The sequence below is a fragment of the Pogoniulus pusillus genome, chromosome Z, assembly GCF_015220805.1.
Source record: "Pogoniulus pusillus isolate bPogPus1 chromosome Z, bPogPus1.pri, whole genome shotgun sequence".
Lineage (NCBI taxonomy): Eukaryota > Metazoa > Chordata > Aves > Piciformes > Lybiidae > Pogoniulus > Pogoniulus pusillus.
In genome coordinates, this window is record NC_087309.1 from 49,885,312 (window position 1) to 49,907,622 (window position 22,311).

Sequence of the window (22,311 nt, forward strand, 5' to 3'; positions counted from 1 at the left end):
CCAGATTATCAGACTAGTTTTAGCAAGTGAGATGATTTTATAATTGAAAGTGTATTTTGGTTTTAATTCTGTTACAGTTTTATTTCAGATCATGAAAAGTAATAGAACCTATTTAGATTACTGCTGAACTGATGAAAACCTAGTACAAGGCTAGCTCACAAAAAATAATACCTGATTTGTGATGATTATTCTATTAAAATGGGATCTTAAAGAAGAACTAATACAGGACCTGGATCTGATGGGAGGCAGAACAAAGAAACTATTGTTAGCCCATTATTTCTTAAGAGTTTGAAGACATTTCAGCAGAAACCACTAGTTTTGTTTTAAAATTTCTTGTGAAATATGAGGATAGTGCAGTTAATGCATCTGCATTTGAAGTGTATACATAGATCAGCAGAATTAATATTCTTTGTGAGTAATCAGCTTTTTATTGCTATCTGGTTTTGATAGGAATAAAGTCTAAAAAAATCAGTTATTTTCTTACATTTATGGAGTAGAAAGCTTTCAAATATACCTCTTTTTTAACTGGATTTGGAAATGTGTGAAGATGCAAGAGTGTTCAACAGAGCCATTCATGTGGCAGTTAAATTTTAGTTGCTTATTTTAGTGAAGAAAAACAGGTTAAAAGTTCATTATACCCATCTAGCATAATAGAGTTAAGGTTAATACCATTAATTGATTCCTGTTTCTCTACCTACTTTTCATTGTAAAAATAAGTAAATCAGAAACTTTATGCTAAACTTGCTAAGGTAGAAGAGTAAAAGAATTTCTGAAACTTGTCTTTCTCTTGTTTTGGCTTAAGCCCTGTAGGCAACTGAGCATTATTCATCTGCTTGCTTACTTTACTCCTCTATTCCTCTAGTGGGATGGAGAGGATTGGAACAAAAAGGTTAAAACTCATGAGAACAGGTTAATAGGACAACACAGAAAGAAAAGAAAGTAATAATAATGATTGCATAAAGAGCACAGGGCAATTGCTTACCATCTGGAATCCAATGCTCAGGCCATTACCGAGCTGTGATCCTTCCTTCCCCCCAGCCAGCTCCCCTGGAGACATACTTAGTATCAAACACCCCCTTGCCTCAGCTTCTTGTGAAAATTAACTTTATCCCAGCTAAACCCAAGATGTCTGTTTTTGAGTATTTCCTGTACCTTTCTTTCTCTGTATTTTATTAAAACATTAGAAGCCAGCAATGTATCTCAGGACTCTCTTTTTTAATACTGATACGTGGTTTTCAGAGTTAGGTGATGCATTTTAAATTAAGCAAAGACATTATGGTCAGGCCTCCTGAGTAGTCTTTTAAAACAGACTTTTTTTTTGTTGCATTTGATGCAATTGTAGAAGCCAGTGTACAGCTGTGTTTTGAACAGTTTGCAAGGGGAGACTCTAACTTCACTAAACTGCTTTGGTGTGTTTTTCCTTTAACTGAGGATGTAAGGCTTTCTGTTTTTCTAAGTCTTGAACTTATGTTGTACATCATCTTCATTTTGTAACTCTATAGGTCCACCTAGGAACTCAGTGAGTTGTAATCTTAGTTTTTAATCTCATTCTGCTTTGTAGAAAGGAATAAAGGTTGTAATGTGCGAGAAATAGTGGTATTTCCATGGTTTGATCGTTGTTACCTGCCCAAATACCAGACAGGTAGTATGCCTATGTCAAAGGCTTTTTTAGTGGAGAAGCCAAACTAGATCATGCTGAAAACTGGTAGCACAATAGATATAACTTGAATTCTATCCGAATAAACTTCTTTGATGCTAAATGGGACTTCCATTAAGTCTTAATGGTTTGCAGATTGGCATATTAGCACAATATTTTTTCACCAGGAAGCAGCAGATACTCAGACCTGCTTAGCTTTAAGCATTCACTGGAAAACCATGTTCAAACATTAGTGCTGCAATTGTCTATTTTTCTTAGGATATCAGCATCCTTGTTCCTGATTTCCTTCACTACAATTATCTAAACTGTTCTGTTTCTTTCACAGGAAATGTAAGGACTGCTAGCACAAAGAAGCTTTTTATATTTAAAGCAGCAGTCATTAATATGTTGTCAAATGGATGGAATATTATGAGAAATAGAATGTCTAAGAATTTGGGATTGGTTTGTTGAAGTCAATGGAAAATTGTTAAGCCCTTGGATTTTAGGAGAAGAGAAAGAGCATTGCACTAGCCCTGAAGCCTTACTTGTCTTAGGAACAAAAACAGGAGTTATAAGCAATTCACAGGAAACTTGATCAAAGTCAGAGTGGAAGTGTAAGATTGCAAATACTTTAAACCACAAAAAATCTTAAAAAGAGCTAACCATTGGCTTCTATGCATGGCATCAAACAAAGAAGCAAGGAGATTATTGAGAAGAAAATATAGCGTGGAGCTCACTGTGCAAAAGCCAAATGTCTATGGTCCTTAAATTCCTTTTCACCAAGAAATTAGGCAGGAAGCTATGGCTGTTCATCTGTACAGCAGTGTATAAAGGGGGGAAGGGAGCAAGTTAATTTAACAGTCTTGAATATGTTCTGATTCCTTGTACTATATTAATCTCTAGAACCAAGAAGTTAGTTTCCTTTGAAGCTGTGTTGGATGCCTGTGTTTATATTGGAGGTATTTCTGTTACTTGGTTATTTTCAGAAATGTAATTGGATGAGGGGGTGAAGGGAGAATCACAGCTATGTTGTGTCAAATTATGCTAAGTAGTTTTTTTGAGAGACTTATTTTGACCCCTGTGGTGAGGCTTGACTGTTGATAAGCTAGGTAAGCCCTTCCAAACTGAAAAAAAGTAAATCATTGACAAACTTTAGAGGGCATTATAGATAAAGTCAAGATACGTTTTACAAGAACTACCCATGTTTAGTTTATTGCCTGGAAGATCTTTAAATTTTTCAGCTTTCTATGTGATTTTTTTTCAGGCCACACACATAGCAGACCATTTCAGTCAGGCTTTCAGAAATGTGTGGGTTTATTCTTAGAAATTTTGTTGAAGTTGTTGCTTGTATTAGTCTCCTATAGCATGTGGTCGCTGTATATGAGAAAATGATGTGTAAGGATTACCTTTCCTTTCTAATAAAACTGAAATTAGTTTTTGAAATACATATAAGGAAGGTAGGTAATAAGGTCTGGTTTTGTAGTTTTATAGTTTGCCACACATTATGAACTATGTAACACACAGCTGATGTTTTGGATGGTGCTGCCATTCTAAATGTTTTGTGGATACCTTTGCCATATTCAGCAGAATCTTTGTAAGAAATAAAGGTTCGATTACACTCGCATGGGATTTAATTTGTGCATACATCCATGCATTTACTAGTATTAAAGCAGATGACAAAACCTTCAGCTTTTTCCTGAGTATATTAGTAATGCTTTCATATGTTTTTCCCTTGAAGAATCATTTTGAAAAGGCTGTTGTGTTCACTGTAATTGAGCTGCAGTGAGTGAATAGAAAAGTCTCTCTCTTGTATTGCAGTGTTTTATATCATTTTGAAATACAGCTAGTTCGAGGTGTTCAGACCCATATTATATTGTAAGCATAAATACTGCAGAGCCAAAAATGCAGATTTGAGGATGATGCATGTGTAAGTAGGTGTCTCTACAGTGGGATTTTAAAATCAGCTGCTGTTGATCTCCTTATACAAGTATAATACAGTCACTCAGCTGTTAAAAACCTGATCCACTATTTAAAAAATATACAAAAACAAATTGTCTCTCTTTCTGCCTGATCTCTTTTCAAGTGCTAACAGAATGGAAACAGTGGGTGATCTGTCAATGCATTTGGATTGTCAATGATGGTTTTGTATAAATATTGGGAGAATAAGAAATAAAATTCACACAGCAAAATATGATTTCATCTGCCTTTTCTCTGCAGCTTCATGGCTCATGCTGCAGTGTGAAATTCTCATTTTACACACTTTGCAGGCGGATCACATGAATTATGCATTGAGCAAGAGAAATCTCCTGCTTCAAGTCCTATATGCATTTACCAGGTTCTATCTCTATTACCAAGATGAATTGCAAATGGAGAAATGTTTGATGGAATATAGCTTAACTTCTTTGTTTAGTATTCTGCTTTTCCCATAGTGAGCTCTCTCAGTAGGAAACTCTTTGGCTTTGTAGACTTGGTTTTAGGGAAAGAGATAGAAAATTTTGTAACAGATAAATTCCAGACACATCAGAGCTTTTTTATCATCTTGATTTGGATTGCAGAGCTTTTTCTATTAAACAGAAATATCTGCTGGTAGTGTTTGTTGCAGTTATTTGCTATATGTTACACCTAAAAAGCCAATCAATTTTCTTTTCATGAGAAAACCAAATTAATAAATAATCATGTTTATAAGAGTTAAGACTTAAGTATATTTTTTGGCAGTGTTTTTTACACTATTGCTTACAATTACTAAATATACCCTTAGATAGAGAAATATTCATATAAATATGATAAATGTTTATGTGTGTTTTTATATGGCATGCATACACACACATAAAATTGCCCAAGTATTTACTTAAGCTTGACATACTTGACCACAGTAGAAAATAAGACATGGCCATACTTTAACATTTACTTTACCTTGATTTAATTACCTTCTGATTTCCCAGAGGGTAGGGTTGATCTTGTGGTGTTTTTCTTTTCTTCTTTTTTTTTTTTCTTTTTGGTGGGTTGGATTTTTTTTTAGGGGGGGGTCTTATGGATTTGTTTGTTTCTTTACAGTAAAGTGATGTACTTATGTACAGTATTCTGATAATAAAGCATGTAGTAGGTTTTCTTACAATCTCTTATTACCTTGATGTAATGATTCTGTACTTGTGCCTTAGTACCATTTTATTTTATTCTATTTTGAAGTGCAAGAAAAAAATTGTAAAGGACTTTTTTATCAGTTTGAAAAATTAATTGCAAAGCAGATTCAAAGTATATCAGTGCAGAAATCTTACAAAATTACATATCAAGCTTTGTGATATGCACATAGTAACTACTTTAGAATGACAAAATAGATAACAGAAAAAAAATGGAGGCATGCTGTTGGTATTACTTGTGACATAGAATATCCTATCTTAACCATCTTCAGACACAGATTAAGAAGATTTCTTGGTTTGCAATTCTAATTTTTTAGAACAACTCAGCTATGCTGCCATTGGCAGATTTGAAGCATTCTAAACTCTCATCCTTGTACTGCAGCCTCTCATGTGGATGAGCCACTTTTTATTGATTTTAACTGGCTTCATAATAAAAGGAAATGGAGAAATATCCTTTGTACTAGAAAACTTAAGAAATACAGAACTCTAGCTAAATATAACCTTTGAACCTTAGTTGTACCTGAAGATGGAGCTTCACCAAATGGGTTAAGTGGGAGTAGGAAGGGGAAGAGTTTTGAAGTTTAGGATTTTTCTTTTAAGTGTATTTGCATTTTGTGTAACTATTCTCAGCTTGCATTGGCTTGGAAGGGGCCCTCAGAGGTCATCTTGTCAAACTCCTCTGCAGTCAGCAGGGACACCTCCAACTAGATCAGGCTGACCAGGGCCACATCAAGTCTGACATCAAGTGTCTCTAGGGCCACGGTCTTAACCACATCCTTGGGCAACCTGTTCCAATATTTTACCACTCTTCAGTGTAAGGAAATTCCTGCTTATGCCCAACCTAAATCTACTCTGCTCCAGTTTTAAATCATTTACCTTTGTCCTATTGCAACAAGCCCTTCTAAACAATCTTTCTCCAGCCTTCCTTTAAGGCTCCTGAACTTTATCTTCCCTTATAGTGGAAGGGACTTCTCCCTGCTCATCCACACCTTGTGGTGTATTGAGTAGGGAGTGGGACAGCAAGACTGCCAATGGGGTCTGAGGCAAAATAGTTATTGAGTACCTCAGCCTTCACATGATCACACAGAATCACAGGATGTTAGGGGTTGGAAGGCACCCAAGGAGATCATCAAGTCCAACCCCTCTGCCAGAGCAGGACAGTACTATAACACAGATCACAGAGGAACACATCCAGGCAGGCCTTGAAAATCTCCACAGAAGGAGACTCCCCAACCTCTCTGGGGAGCCTATTCTAGTGCTCTGTGAGCCTTGCAGGAAAGAGGTTCCCCCTTGTATTGAGGCAGAACCTCTTCTGCTGCAACTTACACCCATTGCTCCTTGTCCTATCACAGGGAGAAAGTGAGAAGAGCCTGTTCCCCCCATCCTGGCCAGCCCTCAGATACGTACAAACATTTATCAAATCCCCTCTAAGTCTTCTTTTCTCCAGACTGAAAAACCCCAGATCACTCAGCCTCTCCTCATAAGCCATGCCCTCCACTCCCCTAGTCATCCTCGTAGCCCTCTGCTGGACCATCTCCAGCAGATCCCTGTCCCTATTAAACTGGGGAGCCCAAAACTGAACACAGTATTCAAGATGAGGTCTCTCCAGGGCAGAGTAGAGGGGGAGGAGAACCTCCCTTCTCTAATCTTTTGACACTAGTGAAAACTAGAGAGCCGTGTTCTGTTGTAGTATGTTCTGGTGTCTGAAGATAATGTAGCAAACCAGTTTTGATGTACAGTTTATAGCAGAACCACTGCAGGTAGCAGCTAAGATTGTGATTCAGGGTTATTCACCAAATGATCCCATAAAGACTTGGTATTCTTTAGAAGAGTTGTCATAACATTATTTCTGACATTCATAGACATGAATAATTCAAGTGGAGCTTCTGTCTTATGACATATACTATTTATCCTTATTTCATTGATTAAAAAAAAAAAAGACAGCAGATACTTAATGATACTTAATAAACAGGCTGGAAGAGGACAGTTAAGTCAGGTAGTTGTGAGCAGAGTAGAACTCCAAGAGAGTGGGTTCTGCAGTAGTCTCTCACTAATTCTGGACAAAGCATATAAGGAATAGAGTAGGATTAACAACACTTGAAATGTACTGCAAGATTTCCTTTCTCCAAAGGAGTTTTGTGTCTCAGATAAATCAGCAATACTCTAACACTGAAATATCATAGTGATAAGGATCATTGAAATACTTTTAAAGTATTTTTTAGAATACTAGCTTTCATTCTTCTCTGTCCACAGAATTATTCTCCTCCCATAATATCTGCATCTCCCAGATCTGTAATGGTCATGGAAGTAACTAATGTCTGTTTGAGCCATTTTGGCTCAAGTCAAGCCTGGTAGTCGTTAATATTCATCAACAGTTTCACATAGTGAGAACATTATCTTGTTTCTTGTATGTTCTTCAGAAGGAAACATAAAATTTCTCCCCAAACTGGAAAAAAAATCAGGTCAGCAATGTTGTTTACAGCTGAACATAGGACTGAGACACTAGAGGAAATGGAGTGCACCTTCAGAGAAGTAATTTTGTTCTATGGTGGTAGTCAAAGAAAGCGATTCCAGCAGCTTAGTTTGTGAGGTCTGGTAGAAATGTTTATCCTGAGTGCCTACAGAAATTAGCAGCTTGCAAGAAAAGGAGGCCTGGGCCTGTTTTTTATTAGAAAATGTAAAAGAAAAATATATGCATTTGCTTTATAGTATATGTACGTGCTCTTGGAAAGGAAACTGGTAAACCAGAAGGTTCGTGGAAGTGTGTGTGACTCCTGGAACGACTACATTTAAGCTACTTTCAATACTTTGGGTAGTGAACAGTGTCTAAAGATAGTTAAGAAATTCTCTGAAAGAACAACAAAGCCTCTGTCTGGACAGCGAGCTAGCTCTGGACAAGAGGAGGCTCTTTAGCCAGTACAGACAGAGGATGCCTAAGAGTGGATAACAATAGCATGATGGCAAATTCTGATGAACTTCCAGTGGGTAATGTGTTTAGATTGTGTTTACATCCAAGGATCAGTCCTTTTAACTGAGTATTGAGAGTCTGTGTTAAGCCGTGATACCTGAGATGATATTCTGAATCATTGCTGTCTAGACAGTGTGGGTATGTCCAACACTTACTTTGACTACATTTGTTCAAAACTTTTTTATTTAACTGTATTTTAAAAACAACTGCTGAGGTAAATCTGTTACTGCTCTACTCTTTGCTTGAAGTGCTATTAATCCATAATAATAGTCTCAAGGCTTAAAATACAAAACTGTTTTTGTGACTGAAATTGAGGGATTTTTTTTTTTCATAACTGAGTAAAATCCTAGGAGAGAGTAGGATTCCATACTCCTAGATAAGTGCAAATAACACTGTTTTCATAATGAAATAACACTGGTTTTCATATAAAACCAGAAATAATAGTACCTAAATCTTTCTTTTTAAAAAAAAAGTGTCTATTTTAATGGTCTCTACAGAGGTGTCTGATCTGACACCAAAAACTGAGTGTCAACTATTACTAATATTGAATTGCAGGCTTCAGAATAGCTTATGTGGAGCTTAGATTCAGCTTACCTGTACAAAGAAATATTTCTCACTAGGAACATTCACTGAAAGCCCTGAAATAAAGACATTTTTGTTTTGATAATGTATTGAAATATGAAATATTCATGTATTTTGACAGAAAGAAGAAAAGCCAGTGCAACATAAAAAAGCTCCAAATAAAGATGTGTTTCTCTTAGATTTAGATGATTGTAAGTATCTTGATTAAACTGTCATTTTTTTCCCATGACACGAATTCAATTCAGTTAATTCAATGAATTTTAAGTGTCTGAAACATTGATTATTTTGTTCATCATAGCAGCTCCCTGATTTAAAAGAAAAAAATGCTTCTACTAACAACTTACTTTTATGCATGATTATTGGGAAGCATGATTTTGGTTTGGTTTAGAAACAGATTGTTTCCAGAATTAGAATATATTGCACTGTTAATAACTTACTTTGATAATTTTCATATGTCTGGACTTAGGTGCTGTTCACTTGGATTTATTTTCTCAGATGCCAATGAATGTTATTTGTACATCTGTGCAATCTATGAATCAGTAGTGGCAATATAATCTGATACTGAAAATTGCAGTTTTGAAGAACAGGTTAAAACATATTCTTAGAAGATTGTACTTCCCCTGGTTTTTGGCTGTGCTTTCTAGTGCCTTTATTCAAATCTACTTCTATAGGTGCAACATGTTAGAATTGCATGGATATGTAGAATCACAGAACCGTAGAATCACAGAACCATATAATCAGTCAGGTTGGGAAGGGACCACAAGGATCATCTAGTTCCAACCTCCCTGCCATGTGCAGGGACACCCTACCCTAGATCAGGCTGGCCAGAACCCCATCCAGCCTGGCCTTAAACACCTCCAGGGATGGGGCCTCGACGACCTCCCTGGGCAACCCATTCCAGGCTCTCACCACTCTCATGCTGAACAACTTCTTCCTCACGTCCAGCCTGAAGCTACCCATCTCCAGCTTCGCTCCATTCCCCCTGGTCCTGTCTCTCCCTGATATCCTGAAAAGTCCTTCCCCGGCTTTTTTGTAGGCCCCCTTCAGATACTGAAAGGCCACTGTAAGGTCACCTCGGAGCCTCCTCTTCTCCAGACTGAACAGTTGCAATTGCTTTGCCTGTAACTCCTAAACAAGAGCGTGCTGCACAGTATGGATCAGACTGAGGGATAAAATAGAGGACAAAATATTTTAAATGTATAGAATGTGGTCTATATGTATATTATTGATTATTTATTCAGACACATAGCCCCAGTACTCAAAACAGAGTATTGGGACTGTACGTCTGAAGAAATATTCTGATATTCAGAAACACATACTTGGAAAAAAAAATTAGACTAGGGTGTAAAACACTTTTTTTACACTTAATGGCTCATTGTCTTTCTCAGTAATTTTTTTAATCAGTTGCTTTTTACTTCTAGTCTGTCCTGTGACAACAGCTATGGCAGTTCCTACAGCAGCTGTTTTATCACCAAGTTTAACAGCAGACCTAGAGGGATTGAGTCTGTCAAGTTCATCAATCATTGATGTAAGTAGCCTGTAAAAAGTATGGTGTGGATGTGTGTGTGTGTGTCTTAACTTAAACATTTCCTGTGTTTTTGAGGCACTCCTTTAAATGCTGGGGGGGTGGTTATGGGTGTAAGCATTTACAGGTCTTGTATGAAATACTTATTTATGTGCAGGTCTGTTAGTGTTTTGTTTTTTTTTTTTAACTGTAATAATTACATTCTGAAATGTGAAGAGAAGAGTATTGCATGTCTGAGAAGGATGCTTTCAAGGATTTTTAACCTCTTTCTGTATGTCTTTTTCTCTGCCTTAGGAAAACTTTAATTCACAAATAAAGTAACCCAAGCTATATGACTCTTTCAAATTATCTAGTTGCTACACTGTAAAAGATAAACTACATAGCTGTTAATCCTTAGTCTGTCTCTTCACAATTCTTGCCTCAAATTATGACATTTTGCTGCTTAGAAGTATTTTTTCATGAGTATACAAAGCATAGGCCCTGAATGCAAATAAAAAGGGTATGGATTTACAATCAGTGCTGTATCAGTATGTGTCATGATTCATTCTGTTAGTTCTTTCTGCTTTGTAGCGTTTTCCATTAGGGAATCTCAAAACTGTAGGTATAATTAAAGTTAGCAAAGTCATGGAGGTAGAGGACATTCTTTGGTTTGAGAAAAGGATAGTAGTTTATGCTGTCCTTTTTCATGCTGTTTTTGCTTGTTTTCTTTTTTTCCCTAGGCATTTTGTGTGTCCAATTTAAATTTGAAGTTTAATATGGAATTCTAACAGTACAATGTAAGATAGGTACTCTTGTGAAAATAGTAGGAATGACCAGGAAAAACAACAGAAGCACAGGTATTTTTTAGCCTGACTTTTTTTCTGCTGGTATGTTGGACCTACACTGCAGCTCCAGTAATTTCTCATAAAATACTTTGTGCTGGCTTGGGGAGCCATATATTTCCAAAATTGAATATTTTTTACATAAAGGAGCTGCAAGAGTGATTCCACTAAATAAATCATCTTAGCTAATGATTCACTTCCATGCTTACAGTCTTTAAAATTTGGTGTTGAAAAGGTAAATTTCAGATCATGTGTTGCACCTCAGCCTTACCTAAGAAAGCTGTGAGTCAATTTATATGTCAAGCAGAGATGCAGCAGCCTGTGGACAGCTACTCTCTTTACCTGATGCTTAGTCCACCTTGTGTCACATGGATTGAAAATGCCAGAAATGCTCTTGTATTACTTTGCAGTGCAGTGTGCAGCGTTAGGTGGCAGGCCTGAGTTTAACTACAGCTGTGTTGTTACTCCTCTGAATGCAAATCCCAAAACTGCATTTTTGCTATCTATTACAGCTTTGCCATCTCAAAACATGGGCAATCATCTGTTTTCCTGAGTGTGGGTTAGCTTAACAATGTTTTGCTTCTGAAATACCATATTTGAGAGTAAAGTAAAGATAGCTGTCAATAAGATGCTTGAGAACAGTCCTTAATTCTTTCGTCATGTACAGCATGTGAATATGTATTCCACTCCCACATTTCTGTTTTCCTTGTGATTGGTACTAGCATTTGCTAGTTGCTTCTTTCCATTCTTCAGAAGGTAGCTGCAATGAAATAGGCAGATGTTAGAGCTAGAAAGTGTAAACTAAACAGTGAGGAGTTTTGCATGAAAGGGTTGATTCTACATAATGGTTTTTTTTCATGGAACTACTGAATTCCTGATAAAACACATAACCAGCAAAGAAGCTGGAACATTACTTCTTACTCCTTGCTTTGGGCATAACCTAAATCACATAAAAACCAGTTGTTGCTGCCTGGATAGTGACTACGTGTTTTGGGCTCTATTGTGTTCTAAGCTGAGTGCTTACTGCCATTGATAGTAACTGCAGATTTATTTACATGAGGTTCTTTGCTGAGTTTTGTGCACCAGAAAGCAATGGGGTGACCTCATTGCTGTCTACAACTACCTGAAGGGAGGTTGTAGCCAGGTGGGGGTTGGTCTCTTTTCCCAGACAACCAGCAACAGAACAAGGGGACACAGTCTCAAGTTGTGCTGGGGGAAGTACAGGCTGGATGTTAGGAGGAAGTTCTTTCCCAAGAGAGTGATTGGCATTGGAATGGGCTGCCCAGGGAGGTGGTGGATGCACTATCCCTGGAGGTGTTGAAGAAAAGCCTGGATGAGGCACTTAGTGCCATGGTCTAGTTGACTGGATAGGTCTGGGGGATAGGTTGGCCTGGATGATCTGGGGGGTGTCTTCCAACCTGGTCGATTCTATGATTCTATGAAAGCAACAAAAACTGAACGCTGAGGTTAAAAACTGTTCCTTCAAGTGATTTCCATATATTGTTAACAGTCTTGAGTGCAATTAGTTAAATAACTATTGTCATGTGTTGTTCAGCACCATCAGATAATTTTCTAAAAATGAAAATGCAGAAACAACTTTTAAGACTTTGAGTGGGAATGTCCCTCTTTAAATAACATTTTCAGATTAAGCTGTGGTGACTAATTCTAAAAATAAGGAGGATAGTTGTCATACTTGAGAAAACTTTTTTTTTTCTTCCTTCAGTGAGAGAGAAGATGAATTTAGCTGTAGGGCACATGCCAAACTAACAGTGAGAAATTAATTTATTACTAGGCAATGGGGAGCATGGAGTAAAAATAGATAAGTACAGTATATGACCCTAATATGAGAGAAATGTGGCAGCCACTTATCTTAGAATATGTCAGGCAGTCTATTATTCAAATCGTTCAGCACTGTAATTGGGTACAGCTTTTAGAAAACTTACAACTTCAAACTCATGACTACTGAACATTATAAAAAACATGGATATAAGAATGGTTTTACAGTAATGGTATGGGGGTTTTAAATTTACAAACCCAAAATAACCTTCAGTAGAAGCTACAGGGCACAGGCTGATGCTTTGTCCTGTGGCTCATTTGTTTTTATGATTTGTGCTTTTATATAGCATATTTCCCCTCATAAACATACAAACTTGTATATTACAATTTGTTCTAACAAAATTCTCTGGTAATTTATGGATAACTTTCTTCCAATTGCATGCAAAACACAGTAAATTCTTCTGCATACCCCTGCCCTGGTACTTATAGTCCATCTTCAGGTAGCTCAACCACTCACAGCCCATAAATCTAACCATATCCTAGGCTGCTTCAGAAGAAACATGACCAGCAGGTCCAGGGAGGTAATTACACCTCTTTACTCCACTCTGGTGAGATGCCACCTGGAGTACTGTGTCTCGCCCTGTAGTCCTCAAAACAGGGAAAACATGAACCTGTTGGACCTTAACGCAGCCTTCCAATACTTAAAGGGAGCCTGTAAGAAGTGTGGAGACAGTCTTTTTACCAGGGCCTGTTACAACAGGACAAGGGGTGATGGTTGTACACTAGAAAGGGGAGATTTAGACTAAATATAAGGAAGAAAGGGTGGTGAAATACTGGAACAGGTTGCCTGGAAAGGTGGTAGATATCACATCCCTGGAAACTTTCAAGATTAGGTAGGATGGGGCTCTGAGCAACCTGATCTAGTTAAAGATGTCCCTGCTCACTGCAGGGGTATTGGACTAGATGACCTCTAAAGATCTCTTCCAATGCAAACCATTCTATGATTCTAACCTCGGGTAACTGAGTTTGCCAGAGACTACTTATTGGACTTTTTAGGGTGTGCTACCAAGAGAAGTTGTACCTAAGTGCTTGCTTTGCAAATCTGCGTTCAAACCGATTAAGGCTTAAATAGATAAATTTACAGGCTTGAAAAATACTTGAAGATGTGGTGACAGTGAATAACAGAAGGCAAGAGAAAGCTGCAAGCTGTTCAGTGTAAAGCAGTTATCTGAAAACAAGGGAAATGGATGTTGTCCCTGAAAGCGAGGTTATAAAGTGAGAAGAGGCAAAGCTCATGAATGCTGTCTGCACAAGGAGGGTTATAAGAAGCTGCATGAAATAACTATTTTAAGACAGAATAGTGAGAAGAGGAAGAGGAGAGCTCTGATATCAAAGAGAAGCTGAAGAGGGGAGTGTTCCTACTTACCATACAGCTGATGGAAAAATAATGTTAAACCACCTGTTCTTTTCTCACTTGAATTTTAGATGGCAAAGATATACAATCAACTGCTCTCCTGTATACGTAGAGCTCTGAATAGGATGTCTATGATAATTAACTGCTAAAAATACACTTATAAAAGTTACTGAGAAGAAAATGTTGCTTTGATGCAACAATTCAGTGTTGCCATTAAATACTGTGCATATGGAATTATGGTAGAATTGTAAAAGTGGTACTGTTTTTTTCCTACTACTAAGAGGCCCACAGAAGCTGTTTAGGAAGGGAGGAGTAATTTATTGTGTTTTCTTTCTCATGTCTTCTACAGAACTTTGAGAAATTCTTTAGAGGGATAATGCATAGAGCAGAAATAATAACTTTTGACAAGAGACAACTTTGAGCTGCAGACCTGTCAAACTAGGTGATAAATATATTTAATTTCAAATTGAGCCCACTTGTACAATTCCTTCAGAAACACTAAACGTGAATTCTCTCCGTATTCAGATGGAGATATTTTTTAGAATAAGAGAACACCTTAAATGGCACTTAATCTCTACATTGTTGAAGTAATCTTTGCAAGGGAAAAACTTTCTTATTGTTTAGGTTGCATTGTCCATTTAGGTTGTTCCTATAGCAACTGTGAAGGCTGATTCTGAGGTATGTTATTTTTTTGTTATGTACTTCTCTTCATAGAAGTATCAGGAACACAGGGATTAGAATTATGAATTATATCACAGGTCTAGTCTGGTCTGCAGTTTACAGGAGTTAGCGTAAGTTACTTCAGAATTTGTAAGACCCTGCAGCAGAGAAATGGCTAGCAGCTACTCCAAATAGTTATTGGTGTCCACTCAACTTCATAAATATTGTTTTTACAAACCTTTGTTAGGAGTAGTTATTCTACAGCTAGATACACGTATCATTCATACAAGCTCTGGTCTGAGTTCTTACCCCAGGAATGGCTGTATTAGAAGAAATGTAACAATATTGATGTGAAGGAGAGGCAGTACCATCCCATGTGGTAGCAGCAGACTGTATGATGGCTCTGACCAGTTTCTGGGGTACTCTTCTGCTCTGTGTTCTCAGGTTTTTATCAACAGTGATAATGGTTTAAATAACTAAGGTTATATTTCTATAAATCTAGCCAGGCTTTCTTAGGGCACTTCTAAATTGTGTTTTTTTTACTCAGAAAAAAAAAGATGTTTCCTTTTAAATTAGCTTTCAATGTTGGTCACATCTACCAGCTGTTTCAGTGTTAGGATAACACAGATTTATGGTATCCTTGATATTATATTATTATTTTTTATAGTTTACCCTTTTTATAGTTGCCCTTTTGGTTTTCTTCTTCCTATAAAGAATGTCCCATCTTTTTGGTGTCCTATCTCAGAAGAGCTTTTTTCTATGCATTGAATGTTTTCATTGTTGTTCTTAACTGTCCCATTCTCACAAGCAAGCACACCCCTCCCCCCAGATAAGAAGGGGAAAGTAACACAAAATTGCCCCTGGACTGAGATAGGGAGCTTGATCAAAATAACACAATGTACAATTACCTCAGCTATTTCACAGAAAAGAATAAGTAGCAGCCATAAAACACCTCCTATCTCCCAAGTCCGTAGCCAACCCAGCAGAAAAGACTCAACACCCTAAAACCAGAGGCAGCAACGGAAACGGGAAGCCTCTCATGTTATAAACTACAAACCCCATAATACTTTGCTCCAGCCAGCACTTTAGTTATAAAGCTGGCATGATGTCAACATGATACAGAATATTCATCATCAGATTCAGTTAGTGTAAACCTATGACACTTACACAGATGGAAATTTGGAAGGTTTATTGAGGAGAGGGGACAGGGCAGTGTGCCGCAATATAGTCTACACATATCTTACCTTTCTGCATGCTTGCGCTTGCACTTGAGCAGGGAAGGTTTTGGAGTCCTGCATCATTTTCTCTCCAGCTTTGTATCTGAAGATGGTATTTTTTTATGCAAGACAGTTTTAAGTATCTGTTTTCTCTCCCTACTCTGTGCTGTGCAAAGTTTGTAACTAGCATAAGGCATAAATGGAACCACTTTTTTATAAATACCGTATGCTGGTAGGATGCCTGGGAAAATCTGTACCAATGGTGCAAGTGAGAAGAAATTAAATCCAGGAGTTAAAAAGCAACTTTCTCTTCGTGCCACCCAGAATTCAGCTCTGTAGCTGATCAAGTGTGACTGATGTAGGAAGGCGGTGTGGTCCAGTGGATACAGAACTGGGTGTTACATATGGAAAATGAGTTCTATTTTTGGCTTACTACTTGCTGTGTGATCTGGAGGGAGTAGCTTAATCTTTTCGGTTTCCACCTGAAAAATGAGGATAACGATGCTTATTCACCTTGGGAAAGCACTTGGAAATCCACAAGTGAATATTGCTTCTCATCAGCAGATACTAACCATTGCCAGGACAGAAGAGGGAATTAGTCAAAGATCTTCTGCATGCTTAGTTTTATTTTTCCATGTCAATATAAACTTGTTGTGTAAGAGGCTGTTTTTAAATCGGTAACACAGTATATGTGTTTCATCAAATATTTTAAAGTTATAATGCCCTTTCAGAAACTACTCTCATGTACCTCTCAAAAATTATAGCCTAAAAAAAACCCCAACCTATTATGACAAAAATTTTGAGGTGTCATTTCACCACTATTCTTTAATTATAAATCAAATTGTCAATAATTGTGATGTGTATTAGTTTTCAGATCTTAATAATACTCATCTTACATTCGTTAAATGCATTAATGCTTAACAAGGTCTAACCTTAAGAGCCTTCAACTGCTTTTAAATAGATTAGAGAAATTAATTGGAGAATTCAGATATGAAATTTGAGATATTCTGAGTAAGGAACAAGTTTCTGATAGAAAACACTGGCTCAAATAATAGCATGCCCTGTCTGAGAGGTGTATTACATTATTACTGTGCACAATGTCAGTGATTTAGTTGATTACTGTATGGTTTGGTAATAGGCATTCTCTGTATGGTTTGGTGATAGACATTCTCCTGACTGTTTTTAAAAGTGTTAGAATGAGAAAGTACAATGGAATTGCAGTATTAAAATCCCTTTTGTGAAAGAGAAATTAAACGGGGGTGGGTACTGCCTCAGGGAGACCCCTGATCTTTTTTTTTCCCTTCTGTTAGAAGTCAGGACTGTCCTTCACAATAAATGCAACTTTTAAAAAAATCAAATGCTCAGATCTATGATAAAATTTTAAATTAATGCTTCATTTTCTTTCCAATACGAAGACTACCTATATTATGCTCTTTAAAATAGGAGTTTTTTTAAACTGAATTGTTGCTAGATACTCAAACCCAAGCATGTGTAATGTATGATCATGAGTCCATAAGTCATTTTTTAAATATGTGTGTAAAACAAAGTGTGCCTGTGTGTGTGTTATGCTGTGTAACTCAAACAGAAAAGAGAAGTAACCTAAGCTGTATTTTTGTTTTATTTTGTCAATAAAACCTGGCTCTTAAAGATTTCAACCACATCTTTCTAAGGTAACATTTACCTCCTCACATCTTTAGCATCTATCAGACATGACATGGGACATATTCATTGACCCTAAAAATTTTCATCAGTCTCCTGCACTGGAAAGGGGCAGCCCCAGCCAGACAAGAGGCTCATTTCAATTTTAACGGCTGTAATTAAAGGTTAATTCACTGAGTCAGGATTAACGAGGAAAGTACAAATGATAGGCAAGCAGCTGCCTTTATAATATAGGATTAGAACAATACAATTACAATGAGAATTAGAAAAAAATCAACTTCCTGAAAAGGTTCTGTAATGAATGAACAGCGTTTCTCTGTTCTTAATTGTGGTACTTAAACATGAAGACTCTGTGCAGCACGTTATTTGTTGTAGTTGTTGTTGTTGTAATAACACTCAATCAACAGTGTGTCTAATAAGATAGTATGCCAACTACAATGACAGCAACTGTTACATTGATAAATTTTAATAGTGTACTGTGCTGAAAACCTTCAGGCTTGTTTTTAAAGCTCTGTGTGTTAGCCACACAGGTGATGGCTTCGAACTTTTGTGATGAAGGATTTGGTTTTGTGAGGTTGTTGTTTTTTTTTTCAGTTACTGACTTTTAGATAGTTTCTGTGAACAACTTTAAAATTATACCGGATTTTTAATAAAACACTGAGATTGTCCTGTGGATTGACATTTAGGTTCATTTTATGTAACGTTCCTAACACATGAAAAGTAATTTTAGTTGGTAAATCTATGTATATCAGACACGCCTTGGCTGTAACATGTTGTTGTAACTGTACGTGTTTCAGTTGCATCGATTAGTGTAATTTGAAAGTTGAAACAAGTAACGCTTCCACTGGGTTGCATGTTGTGCAGTAGTAAGTTCACGGGTAGTATAAATGTAAAAATAGAATGTGAAGTTCTGATCACTTTTTGGAGTGTCCTTCAAAATTTGTTATGTGTATGTGAACATACAGCTTTGTAATAAAAGGAAGCCATAACATTCTAAGTTGATGCTTTAGATTACAGTCATTCTTAACTTTGGAGCAGAGAACAGTGGGGCAATAATCTTTGCCATTACCTTTATGCACAAATAAGTAGTCTAGAGTTTGTCAAACACTTCTGTTCTCAATTGCTCCTTTTAAATCCATTAACTTCCCTATTCTCTTAACTACAAAGATCCAAATTCTGTAGTAGTGTGTTTAAAAATGTCTGTGTTTACCAATTATCAAATATATGCAACCATATGTGCTCAAATCTTCAAAAGATAGTATTTCTCAAAGGTAATAAGGAGACTGCTCTGAAAACTGAGGCTCCATGAAAGAGCTATGCATTTTTATCAGTTGCTTTAGAGTTGTGCTGAAATATCATCTGGAGGCTGGAATACAGCTTAGCATTGCTACTTCGAAACAAAATCTAGCAATATTTTCCTGCAAATCAGTACGAAAATATTTGAAAGTTATGTGGTTTATACTAATCAAAGCTGTATGCATGGTACTTTTTATAATAAATGATAATGTTAATATGTGTTTGTTTTATAAAACTTACATGTTTTATCTAATAGCAGTTGAGGAGTGTTCTACATCTGCATTGCAGGCAAAAGCTGTACCTCTAGTATTTAAATTATTCTAGGTATTGTTTGGCAAAAAACCTGGTCCAGCATGTGTTTCTAGCAATATTTTGACATTAAAAGCTCCAGAAAGCTCTTTTTGGTGAGGGCAGTTGATAACTTTTCATTCATAATTAGCTCATAGAGAACCGAGAGACATTTCAGGGAAATTGAACTGTCAGTGGGTAGAAACAAGCATTTGACCTCATCACATTGAGTGGGGCCCATCATAATTTGTTCATTTGGTGCCCATCAGCCCAGCCTCATCTCTCATACTGCACCTCGCTGACCTTCCCTCTCCAATTCCACTCAGTTCAGCTTTAATTATGACTCTGCAGACCCGAAGAAATATTGCAGCTTGCTCTCAAAAACCCTGAACTGCCACTCACCAAAAGATTGGTTTTTAACAGGTAATAAATGCCCAAAGGAAATGGTGCTGTGTCCCACACAGAATAAAGAGCTTTTTTTATTACTATTTTTAAGATTTTCCCTGTCTTTCAATTCTCACTTGTCCTGTGAACACTTTATTTTTCACTAGTTCCAGTGACATAGGAATAGTTTGGTATTGGCACTGTTAATCATCTTTTAGAGCCTAATGGAAAGTTTTACCTGATCTGCCAAACCAGAATTGTACTAAAGTACCCAAACACTATTCAAAAATTAAATTATAACTTTAAAAAAAAAAAAAAAAGAAAAGAAAAGAAAAGAAAAGAAAAGAAAGAAAAAGAAAGAAACAGTGCAATTGTTGCTGAAAAGCTCTGAAACTTAGTCTGAAACCTGGAAACTAATTTTCTTCTGTGGTAGGGAAACTAACTGAGATTCTTCTATCACCATTGGCAAATCTTACTGAAGTGATGATAATGCAAAGTACTTAACTGTGTGACACCTGCAAAGGAGCTATGGATTGTTGGCTTACTGCACAGTGTTATTTAATAGTTTTGGCAGGTAAACTGTTACAAAGGAAAAAAATACATGAGAAGACAATACAAATTGGTAATAATTTTAAATGTATTCTTGCATCTTAAAAAAAACCAAAACCCATGAATTTCTGAGCAAATAAACACATTCAAAACTACAGTACTAGAGAGTGTATCCTTGTAGTGAATGTTAAACTGTCAGCAGGATTTTCAGGTCATTTGACAAAAAGGATACAGGTGCAGTAGCTAGCAGTGAAGGTGACTGCTAGTTTCATCAATCACTTTGCCTTTCTTTAAGTTGATACATAATGGACCCCTTCAATCAGCTTCCTTGTTCTTTGTCACTTGTTTAGGAAGAAGAAAAAGGAAGGTGGAAGGGCTGGACTTTAAAGTCAAGGTTATAAAATGAATTGTTACTTATTTACACAGGATAAGGAGGATATGTCAGTGTGAGAAGGGGCTCTTCATAAAATGTCGAGTTTGTCAATGGGTGATAATATGCAGTTTGAAGCTTTGTGCAGACCTTGAACAGTGACAGTAGTTGTCAAAGCAGTGGTTCTGAACAAGAATTTAAAATTAAGACATTGTTTAGTGACAGAGACACAACATGTGGCAGAAAATGTGCTAATCAGTGTTCACTTTCTTTTTAGAGAGTCACAGTGAATTATGATCCTATGACAAAAGTTTGTTTAACTACAAAAGCAGAATTATAATAGAAATAAAATGTGAATTTATATAAAACCTAGATAGGTATCTTATGATATAATTTTCTTGCATAAGGTATATTAATTGTACATAACAATCAGTTCAATTTCATTACAACTGTTTATCTAGTGCTTATTTAGAGTGCAGATATCATACCTATATGATACTTGTTTAAAAAGTTACAGTATTTAATGACTGTTTGCCCAATATTATATATAAAATTGATAAAGCAGAGAAATTAATGTCCTCATCTTAAGACTTTTGCATGTCATCTGCCGCACAACGTTGCAAGACCATGGTGAATATTCCGAGGACTATACATTAGAGCAGCTCTTAGTTAGAAATGAATACAAATACAGCTTTCCATAGAGTCTGCATTGAAAGATATGTGCTGTTGTAGCATATAAATTTTCGGAAGTCTCCTTTCTTCAGCCATATCTACAGATTATTATTCACACTTTTTTTTTGTGTGATGTCACGGTTTTGAGGTTTTGTATTTTTATATTGAGGAGTGATACTCAAACTGTAGAGATCCTTTATAATTTAAAATCCTATGATTCTACATCATTTACAGCATATCTATTGGCATATTCTGCTAATCCCATATAAAGGAACTTTTTCACTTGAGATTTCTAGAGAATCTGCTGAAAATTCCTTATTAAAGCTCCCTTTCTCAGAAGGGGACAGTTTCTGGATTTCACTACGCAGTGACTTGAGATCTCAGCACTCTTCCAAGTATGTGAACTACTGCTTGTGAATACAGCTTATTATTTCACATGTAAGAATGTTATGATAGATGTAAATTGCTTTTGTTCACCCTTTTTTTTCTTGATTGATCTGTGATGAACTAAAGCTCAGACTGCACAAAAAGCCCAACTTCAGAGCAATATAAAAGGAAACCTAAGATTTTGCTCAAAGATACTTTACCAATCAGGATCAAAATTCGCCCTACAATTTACTTAGATACAGTGCCAAATATATCTTAACTATCCTGAGGAGGGTGTAGGTGTATAAGCCTTGAAGTTAAGTAGTTGTTCAAAACAGATTAAAACAGGAGGAAATGCTTTGTAATTAATATAATGTCTTGATTTCTCTTTTTTTGTAGTCGTATTTTTTTAGCTTGGCATATCTATAGAAGTAAATAACAAAGTCTTCTCAGGACTCTTCCAACCTGGTTGATTCTATGATTCTATGTGATTCTATGATTCTGTGACTCCATTTTGACACTTTTACGTGAAGTGTCAACATCACATTCTGTCCCAAAATGCTGAAAACTGGAAATTTGTTAGGGAAAATAACTATTTTGTCATTGAAGATAAAAGCTATGCATAGAACTAACTCAACTTGTTGAGGTGTGTTGACTGCTGTTAGGCCGTTATCACTCCTGCCACGGACCAGTAGTGTGATAACCGTGTGAATATAGGCTAGCAGTATAAGATAACTGAAAGGCATGGACCTCACGGTGGTTAAAATACAGTTACCTGGAAACTTTTAGGTTATGTCAGTTCAGATGTATTTTAATGTATTGTTAGAAGTTCTTTAACAACAGTTGCAAGAAGGTGGAAAACCTTTTGTTGCCCTCCCCCAAGCCTGTGTTGAGGTTGTTTTTCAAAAAACCACTGTTTGTCACACCAGAAGCATTTAGAAATGTTTTCAGTCCTACTATGCCTTAGACTCTAGACATAAACACTGTTAAA

At 36.6% G+C, this 22,311-nt stretch overlaps 1 protein-coding gene across 2 annotated transcripts in view; it reads left to right on the top strand.

Moving 5' to 3' along the window:
• AP3B1 (adaptor related protein complex 3 subunit beta 1) overlaps positions 1-22,311 on the top strand; it is a 179,346-nt gene that overhangs the window by 109,301 nt on the left and 47,734 nt on the right. For both annotated transcript variants that reach the window (XM_064176486.1, XM_064176485.1), the window contains exons 21-22: positions 8,445-8,514; positions 9,745-9,851. In XM_064176486.1, the coding sequence (XP_064032556.1) occupies positions 8,445-8,514; positions 9,745-9,851 (177 nt within the window). The remainder of the gene's footprint in view (positions 1-8,444; positions 8,515-9,744; positions 9,852-22,311) is intronic.